Below are 9,539 nucleotides of genomic sequence, written 5' to 3' on the forward strand. Positions count from 1 at the left end.
ACAAATCAAATAGTTCTGTTCTGCAAAGAGAAAAGGCACTGCAGAATCCTTGACTTACAAACTCAAAAAAATTCCATATGAAATGCATTTTACATAGCTGACACCAAAGAAAAAAGGTCAAAAGCATCAGGCAGTTTAATCTATTTCCATTTCATGCAATATTCCCCCCAAAAAAGAAAAAAAACACTAGCATATATCATTGCAGGACATATAAAGTCTCACTGTGGAAAAAAGTGATTGGAACTGATATTGAAACAAACAGTAACAGAAGCCAGCTCACCCTATCAGATGGGTTAATAAAAACACAGCACTAGCAAGTAGCAGTTTCTCAGTAAATAAAAAAAAGGATGACAAAGCACAAGTTTCATAAGTGAAACAGGATGCTTTTATTTACTTTTCAATGGAAAAATGGATCTCTCTTAAAAGACTATTACATTCTGCACTCAAATACTGGGGTGGGGAAAGTAAGTTTGACCTACAGGACAGTATTTCTCAGAAAGATGTATAGCAACTTAGGTCACACATGCACTGTAACATCCAGAAAACTACAAATAATCCTACAAAACCTACAAATCTCCCCTTTGTAAATTGCTTACCAACTGCATCAGACTAGTTCAGCTTGAAGCTAGTGAAGTAGCACAGCAAGATCAAATACAGCAACAGTAAAAGGAAAGCAGTAGGCTGTTAGACCTTTTCCTCGCAATACTTCATTTGAAGCTTCTGATGGAGGTTTTCATCTAGGTTTTATATCTAAAATCATCAAAAATTACACCGAACATTAAGTCCAAAAGCACAGAGCACAGAGGTTATATACAGTGATTCAGCAAGTTCACTACACACATACAAATTTTAATTATCAGATATCTAATTAATACTTGAAATACAGAGTTAATTGCTCAGCATCAAACCAATACAAAGCAGCCTGAGTTCTCATGCTATCAATACCTACCTCTCTAATTAGCTTTGCTCCTTTTGAGTCCTTCATGTTGATTGCTATACTCTGAGGATAAAAAAAAAAATACAATAGCAATTTATGTGAAAGCTCTTCTGGTGATTACTAGCCTCTTCTAAACATAATCAGCAGTCAAGTTTCACACTACAGCTAAATCAAACAAGTAAATTTAAACACACACCCCATCACCTCCTGCAAAAAAACTTCTGCTGGTACAGCAAGCTGAACTGTCACATCAATGGATCAGGCAAGGACCACCACAAGCCTGACAATGTGCACCCGCGGGTTAGACTGCAGCCAGTTCGCTGTGTGTTTGCACAGTACCTACTACTGCAAGTACACATGGAGACCCCAAAAACATTTGTTTCAACAGCAACAAGCCATTAAACAGCTCAGGTATGTCATGAAACCAATTTAATCCTCAAGTTTCACAAGCTACTCTTAGACAAACTAACTGCGGTATGATGACTCCTCTCCTCCAGCTGCAGCATGTCAGCTGAACTGATGCACCTGAAAAAAACAATCCTTCAAATAAAATAACCCTTACTTTCAAGCAGGGTTCATTTTCAGTCGATTTGCACCAAAAACTGAGGACTGGCAGGGCCACTGTTGCTTTTCGAATTTGCCTCAGCTGACCACAGCAATACACCCAATACATCAAAGGCCTGCAGCCTTTCTTGTTCAGAACTCTGTTTTGCTCCTGAAATTTATCCATTGTAACTTAAGGCTGATATAACTACTGCTCCATTACACATGTTAAAAATCAAACAAAGGAGAAGTGTTATGTCATCAGTTGTCATTACAGTAAACAGACTAATGTTCAACATCACACTCTACTTACCTTTTTATTTCTATTGACGCTGAGGAAATAAACACTTTCTTTCCCAGCAAAAGGTGGGCCCCAGGCTCTTGTATCATCACCAGCTCCTGAAAGAAATACCAACATATTTTCATAGTTGTCCAATATCACACTGACAACAAATAAAAAGACTTCCTCCAACACCATATTAAATCACCTAAGGTTCACCTAGCAGGCAGGAGAAAATTCATTCAATATCTAAATTTTAGGATGTTTATGTCAAAACACCTAAAAATGAACATGATTTATTAAAGTGAATATAGCGTTTGCTAGTATTGAGATTACTTTCAAGCTTCAAAATATTAACATACAGCCACATGCACCCAAACTATTTGGGGGAAGGAGGGCAGAGGGAGGTTGCTTGGTTTTGTTTGTTATTGATTGGTTTTGGTGGGTTTGGTTGGTTGGGGGTTTTTTTGAGGAAAGGGATTGGTTGTTTTGTGTTGATTTTCATTTTGGGAGGTTTTCTGTTGTTTCGTTTAACTTAAGAACAGAGCTCGAATGTTGTTCTTTAAGGCAATCCAGAAGAATCAATCAATCATAGAATCATAGAAGCTCTTGCTTTGCACTGAGTCACGCAGTGCACACTGTCAATAAGCCATTCCTGAAACACTCTGGACACAACATCAAGATATCACTGAGAAACAACAAGCTGCGTGCTGCAGGAACACCCGCAAAAAGAACCAGCCCTTCCAGAAAGGCAAGATGGCATTAAAACTGTTGCAGACACTAATGTCACTGTATCATTTAAGCTTAACTTCCAATTTTAAACTTTTCTTACATGTCAAAGTCTGGCAATCTATTTTAATTAGAATTAAAGTTAAATTTAAGTTCAGATACAATCATCATCCCAAATGCTAGCAAGCATGCACATTCCTGTATGTGTTTCACTACCTACACTTTATCTACTTGTTAACTTCATGCAAGTGAAAACTTTCCTTAGTGCGGCAACGCAGAAGACCGATACTATAGCACAGATACGTAAACAAGCTGAAGGACCTTTGGTCTTACACAGTATACCTTAATTACAACAGTAGCTATATACTACAGTAACACAGTCTACAGCCATTTAAGATCAACTGTGGAAAAAGTTATACAAATATACAAATATGTTAATTACTCATCAACGTGTGTACTGTTCAGCGTCTCAAATAACTATTTTGGTTCAACTGGGAAGCTGGGGAAGAGGCAATATCTCTTCCATATGTTACCACTTTAAGACATTAACACAAAAAACCCCCAAAACCACAGCAATATTTTCCAGTGTGGCTACTCTCCTTTACAGAGTAATACTTCTGTGAAAGTAGACAACCTCTCACAGAAAGAGCCAACAACTCTGATTCTAAAATGTTTGAAATTCGGAATTAGTCTCATCTGAGAGTACAAAATTGATGCAGCTTCTGACCTGTCAGAAAAGTGGAAATGTTTGAAACAATGGTCCGTGATTAAGGATGACCCAAAAGCTGATGTGACAACACTTCCGTTAGACATTCAGTGTTTTGTTCAATGTTCAAATAGTCAATATTTCATATTTAAAATAAAAAAACAGGGAATGTAATGTGGCTTAGTATCTCAAGTGTATAATTATCTTCACCATCTCTTTTCAAAACTATTAATATCAAAAGAAATGAAGTTAAAAAATGGAAACTTAAAGAAGAAAAAATTACAGGACAGTGTGCACCTGCTAAGGCATAATTATATGCCTCATATGTGTAATGATGCATGATGCAAATGCAGGAAATATTCCTAAAAAAGAACCAAATGCCACGCAATTTGCTTCTCTTCTCCTATGGTCTTATGAGCTAAAAGGTGTAGCTATTCCATAAGAACGAAGCAGTTTTGACCATAACCCAGCCCTCAACAACTCTTTATATAAGAGGTGCATGTGCTGAGTGGAAAAAGAAAACCATGGTGTTAAGCTAAAATACATAAAAATAAACTTAAGTCTCTTTATGAAGCTAATTACCCAGAGTTCAAGCAGACTCAGAAGGAGCTACACAAGTTTCTGCACCTGAAAACACATGCTTGATGCTTGTTAACCTTTGACACTTTCAGCACTAGCTTGAAGATGCAAATACAGAAATTTCCCATTTCCAACCAGCTCCCATCTCTACCTACACAGGAACATCAGATCCGGGACTTTAAAAGATACAGCTACCTCATGCAGAAAATAACTTTTGTTTACTTCACACAATTCCAAAGAAAGATTGGTAATTTTTAATTAACAACCTGAAACTGTACCAGCATATTAAAGTTATCTGCAGGAGAAAGCTGATGTAACATGCCAAACCACCTTATACCCTACCAGTCAAAACATTTGCCACCCCGTAAGAGTAGTATAATATGACACAAAAGCAGTGCTAACAAACTATACATACTTTATAAATGCTCATATTAAACTTCTCCCTTATACTAATAAAAATTCAAGCAGCAAGAAGAGCCTCTGTTTCCAAAATTAAAGTGCCTGTTATTTCACCAGTACTGTCATCCTGAGAAATAAGATGCATTCCTATTTAAAATTATCTAAGACATTTTCACTCAGAGGGAACTGAGCTGTAGATTCCGAATTCCCAAATGCTGGAAAGATTTCTATGTTTATCAAATTTTACATGTCAAATATTACACTTCAAACCCTGTTCTACCCTCTCACAAAAGAGCCACCACACACCTAAGCATTCACAAGCCCAATATAAAATCTAAGCAAAGTTCAAACAATTCAAACAAGATCAATGTAGCTTTGGGTGATGGAATAAGGCACTTTAGGAACTCATGACTCAGTACTAGTTCGTACAATAATACCTAAAAAAACAAACAAACCCCAAAACAAAAAAAAACACCCTCAACTTACCTGATCAAACTTCTTACACTATTTTCTAAATACATGCATACGCTTCTGATCAAAACACACAGAGCACAGTGTTAAGCTTCTAGCAAACAGATAATAAATGTATAAGCAAGCATACTAATAACTACCTCTCTAGGACACCAGATATAGTACGAGGATGTAAAATGCTCCCAAAATATGAAAACTGATTGCTCAAAAAAAATACACAAATTTCTATGAAACTCATTTCTTAGCGCAATACCATACACAGTGTCACCAAAAACCAAATAAATGCAGTATTGTGTCTCTAAATGTTTCCAAAAGTTTTTAACCTCGCATTCTCAGTCAGCTATTACTTAAAATAGATAAACAAATCATCGTTAAACCTTCCCACATTCCTATTATATTTGAAATAGATAAACATTTTACCTGGTCTTTCCACTTTGATAACTTCAGCCCCTAGATCTCCTAAATTCATCGTTGCAAAGGGCCCTGCAAGCACCCTGTAATCATAATAAAAGAAATAATCTTCTCAGTTTTTCCTGTAAGAATCTTTGCATCTAGACAGACTGTTCCAGATTACAGACAAAACACAAACCTCGTTAAATCAAGTATTTTCACACCATCCAAGGGCTTTACATTACCAGCACCTGACAAGAAAGAGAAAACAATAGCTTACAAAACAAAAAAAATAATCAAGCATAAGATATCTTCCTCATTGGTAGTTAGAAACACTGTTTTTATGACACTCTCTCAACACCCACCCTCATCTGCCTCCACAACTTTCAAGGGCACTAGCACCTGCAAGACAGCTATTAGGAAATCATAATGCTTTCCGTCCTTTCCTTCTGCCTTTTCAAGGCGACTAGCTCTAAGAAACAACAGCAGCAACAATAAGCATCACAGACAGAGTAAGCATAGTCTAGACCACAGATTTTCCAGCTACCACCTATTGTCTTCTATTCAGTGTATTTAATCACAGGCTAGGGATGCAAACACATTATCACCCCAAGTGGATAATAATTTCATTATTATTACTGTTTTTATTAATTATTTCGAAGGTCACCCCATAACACACAAAAAAAAAAAGCTGCACCTGGCTGAGAGTGCCACAAAAAATTACACAATATTAACTTGTAGTAAGCATCTCTTTTACATCTTTCTCTTACCTGGACAAACACACAAAACATTTTGGGGGCAGAACAAAAAACAACCAATTAATTCAAGCACAGACTGCCTTACAAAACAAGAGGAGAAAAAGACCACAGGCCCCCAAAGGGTGCAAAGTAACGGGGTGCATCTCACAGGTCACGCAGCATTGAATGCCTGTGTTACCTGCTCCATCCTCCCTCCAGTGGACCTGAGCAACCCTTTGGTCACCCCTGTAATCCTTTCTGTTACCTCACTGTATAGATGGTAAGAAGGAGACGGAGATACAGAGAGAATTAAAACCTACACAGACACAAAACAGCATCAGGTGTTCAGGGTGTCTGCTAAAATGTTTTCATTCAGTGTGCTGCTCTCAATGACAGCAATTGCATCTGATTCTTCAAGACATTTTCCTCACTTATTACCAATTATTCCAGACGAATTAAATAAGTTTGGGTTTTTAATACAACACGCAGAACAAGCAGTATGTTGCAAAGGTGCTTATCTAGGAGTGGTCATGTATTTTGCACATTTCAAAGCCTTCGGGAAAACTCAGGCTGCCACCTGGCTCCAAGGCTGCACATCTCATCGAGAGTTCCAGGTGTTGGAAAATACTTGTGCTACTGCCAGGTAAACACCACAGAACCTCCAGCAAAACTTCAGTTTTAACAATTTGGCTCTAGTTGAGCCAACACTTAAGCATATGCCTGTCTACTAAGGAACCAAGTGCACCGTTCGCTTCACAGTGGCATTATTCTATGTTTACAGAGAATACATAAACAAAAGCTTTACTGAAAAACAAAAATCATTTAAGTTAACAAAAAGGGCTCATCTTCCTATATACTTTCCACATCTGTTCTTACCAAATGGCTCGCTCACACTCTTCCTGGGCCAGCATTCCGTGTTACATTTCTCCCAGATACACTACCAGAACAGCAGCTTTTCAGAGCCAGCAGGTTCTCTACCTGTGGCTAATTCCAGGAATTCATCAAGGTATTTCTCAAAGGGGCCTATAAAGTGTTAAGATTAGCCTGTAAATATGCACTTATGCATAACTCAGACTGGTAAACCCTTACTTATCATCATATTGCTCACATTATGGTAACATCTAACGCTCCGTTCAAGGATTAGGACTCCTCTGTAATTGTTATTTCAGAGACAAACAAATAACATTGATGTTTCTTTAATGCCAATAAATGACACTGACGTCCACAACGATTAGCAAATAAAAGAATGAACAAAAGCTTGCTCTTGAAAATCTTAAGGAAAATGCACCTGTTAGTCTCTTCAAACTAGAAGAGCACAGATATTCACAAAGGAAAACTTATGTGACTTGGATTTGCATTCCAGCAAGACACTCATTTGCTGAAACAATTAGAATAGACAGCCTTTTGACTATCAGAGAAACAGCAGTTCTGGTACTCTGGTCCCAAGCAGCACAGTGCTACCAACCCTTTATTCCAGGAATAAACAGAAACAAAACCACAACACAAATAAACACAAGAGTTCAGAATTGATAAGCATTGACTGGGAGCAACTCCTGGGTTGTCTTCCTTCCCCTTGCGAGCCTCCTATTAAGAACATACCCAAAGCTAAACTTTCCCCACAGTGTGCTTTCTGTTGGAATTCCAGCTCAATAGCCTAAATTCCCTAAAATGCAAACTAACATTTTCTTTTGTACTTTTGCTTTTAATTAATCTAGCCACTTGATGATTGAAGGACAAATTCACTCTCCCAGCTCTAACTATATCCTATTGCCAAACTTTCTATTCCCATGATTTACTGTAAATTAAACAGCCATGGGTATCAGTTATAAGCAGCTTTGATGAAAAAAACACTTTTGAAGCACTCATTCCAAAGGCATTTTAAACTCTTGCATTAAGCTCATTAATGTTGTCGGAATGTTGGTCTAACATAGCGAAATGAGTGAGCAGCCAACAGAGATATCATTCTGTGGAACAGTACTTAATTTTCATGCCATATTCCCAAAAAAAGCTGTCCTTTATACTTGTGACAGAAGAGAGCACTGAGAAGACAGATGACTCGCACACCTAAAATTTTTGCACCAATGCAAATTAACAGTAAGTAAACAGATTCCACTCCAATTAGAACACATCCAGCTCCAGGGGAGATCATTCCTCAGGTCTATTGTCTCCACTTTGATTGCGCAACCAATATCTTTTAATTCAGACATGCAGAAACTTACAATCGAGTCCATCACCACTATGGATTAATTCACTGTCAGCAAGTACATTCCAAGCAGGGACACACACCATGTTCGCCTTGAGAAACAGAACTTCAAACCTCCTCTGATTCCAATGCAATCAACGCAATTGTTAGTATTTTCCTACGTTAGTCAATAACAGAAATTTAAAAGCCAGAGGAAAATTAAAATTACTTTGCTGAGAAAAAGTGAAGCCTAGAAGTGGACAGCAGGCACTGCTTCCCTCATCCTCAGCCACAGCTCCCAGATGTGCCAAGTCCACTGCGGTTCACTGAACCGGGGCAACCACCAGCGGGGCAGGGATGACACTGAAAATGCCAGAAAAATAAACTCTAAGATTCATTTTGGTGTTTCAAAAAGCAAGCATCCTTTAGGAGACCTGGGCAACATGATGGAGTGATCTCCATCCATCGTGTGCAGCCAGATGAGAGCTGCAGACAGGAGGTATTCCCCACTTCCGTGCACATGGATTAACTCTCCCAGAAACCTTACGCATCTTCCATTACTTTCCAAGGACTAAGTTTAATGTTATTACGACCTTCACAACAGCCGAATCTCTCGCTAGTTTGGAGGTCTGAAGCCAGCTCTGCCCGACCTCGCCTTTGAGATGGGGAAGAGACTGCGACCAGAGGGGATCGCAGAAGACATTCTGTTCAGCAGGGATCAGACCGCACACAAGGTGCTGTCATCTCCCAAGAATTAACAGTGTCTGGGAAGATACTGCTCCAAAGAAAACACCGTCTCAGAGGAGTCTAACTTGGAAAGAATACAATTACTTAGAGGAAACTTAATTCCACTTCGGCTTAAAGCAAAGATATCGCACTTCTCGTCACAGTGACCGCTTCTGGCGCCGGGACAGGCACCGGCGGACGGAGCAGCAAGGCGACGCCCTTCTCCCACCACGATCTCGCCTGTTCTCTCCCTGCGAGAAGCCTCTAAGCCTCTCCCAGGAGTTCGCCACCCCCTCCCACCCCTCGAAGCGCACAAAGCCCCATCCAGGCGGGACGCAGGGAGACGGAGGAGGAGGACGAGGAGGAGGAAGAGGAGGAGAAGAAGGCGGCGCGGCTACCTGCCGGGGCAGCGCCTCCGCCCCGCTCCCCGCCGCCGGGGCAGGGCCACGCCGAGCTCAGGGCTCCGGGGCAGCCGGTAGCGCCGGGGCACGGTCTCCTCCAGCTCCCACCGCCGCCAAAACAGCGGCTCCTTCTTCCCAGCCCGGCGCGCAGCATCCCCGACACGCCGCGCAAAGGTGCGCGCCCCGCGCAAGCGCTGCTGGCCACCGCCCCCTTCCTCCCCATTCCTCCTCCTCCGGCACCGCCCCCGGGTTGTCCTGCCGCGGGGTTGGAGTCGAGCGTCGCGTCGCTCCTCCTGCAGCAGCCGGGAGGCTCCTCTCCGTTGGCAGGAGTCGCTAGGGCTGCTCTAAGAAGGGACAGTCGTGACGGGGAGGTCGCAGCTCCACGTGGTCCCACGGATGGCCCCCAGGGTAACCGAGTTAAAGCTCTGTCTCACGGGGAATTACGGCGCTGAAGGAAGA

The 9,539-nt window shown here is 40.7% G+C and overlaps 1 protein-coding gene across 2 annotated transcripts; it reads right to left on the reverse strand.

Annotated features, from left to right (window-relative positions):
- Positions 1-442: 442 nt before the first annotated feature.
- On the reverse strand, positions 443-9,242 carry LOC138722051 (succinate--hydroxymethylglutarate CoA-transferase-like). 2 transcript variants are annotated; one of them, XM_069859775.1, is made up of 6 exons: positions 9,078-9,242; positions 5,234-5,285; positions 5,065-5,138; positions 1,794-1,879; positions 950-1,000; positions 443-750 (listed from the first exon to the last, which is right to left on the reverse strand). In XM_069859775.1, exons 1-6 carry the CDS (start codon positions 9,232-9,234, stop codon positions 745-747), a joined length of 426 nt encoding a protein of 141 aa, XP_069715876.1. In that variant the 5' UTR covers positions 9,235-9,242; the 3' UTR covers positions 443-744. The 2 variants fall into 2 exon arrangements, with proteins under 2 accessions (XP_069715876.1, XP_069715877.1); XM_069859776.1 differs by lacking the exons at positions 443-750; positions 950-1,000 and adding an exon at positions 1,387-1,462.
- Positions 9,243-9,539: the final 297 nt, after the last annotated feature.

The sequence above is a fragment of the Phaenicophaeus curvirostris genome, chromosome 6, assembly GCF_032191515.1.
Source record: "Phaenicophaeus curvirostris isolate KB17595 chromosome 6, BPBGC_Pcur_1.0, whole genome shotgun sequence".
Lineage (NCBI taxonomy): Eukaryota > Metazoa > Chordata > Aves > Cuculiformes > Cuculidae > Phaenicophaeus > Phaenicophaeus curvirostris.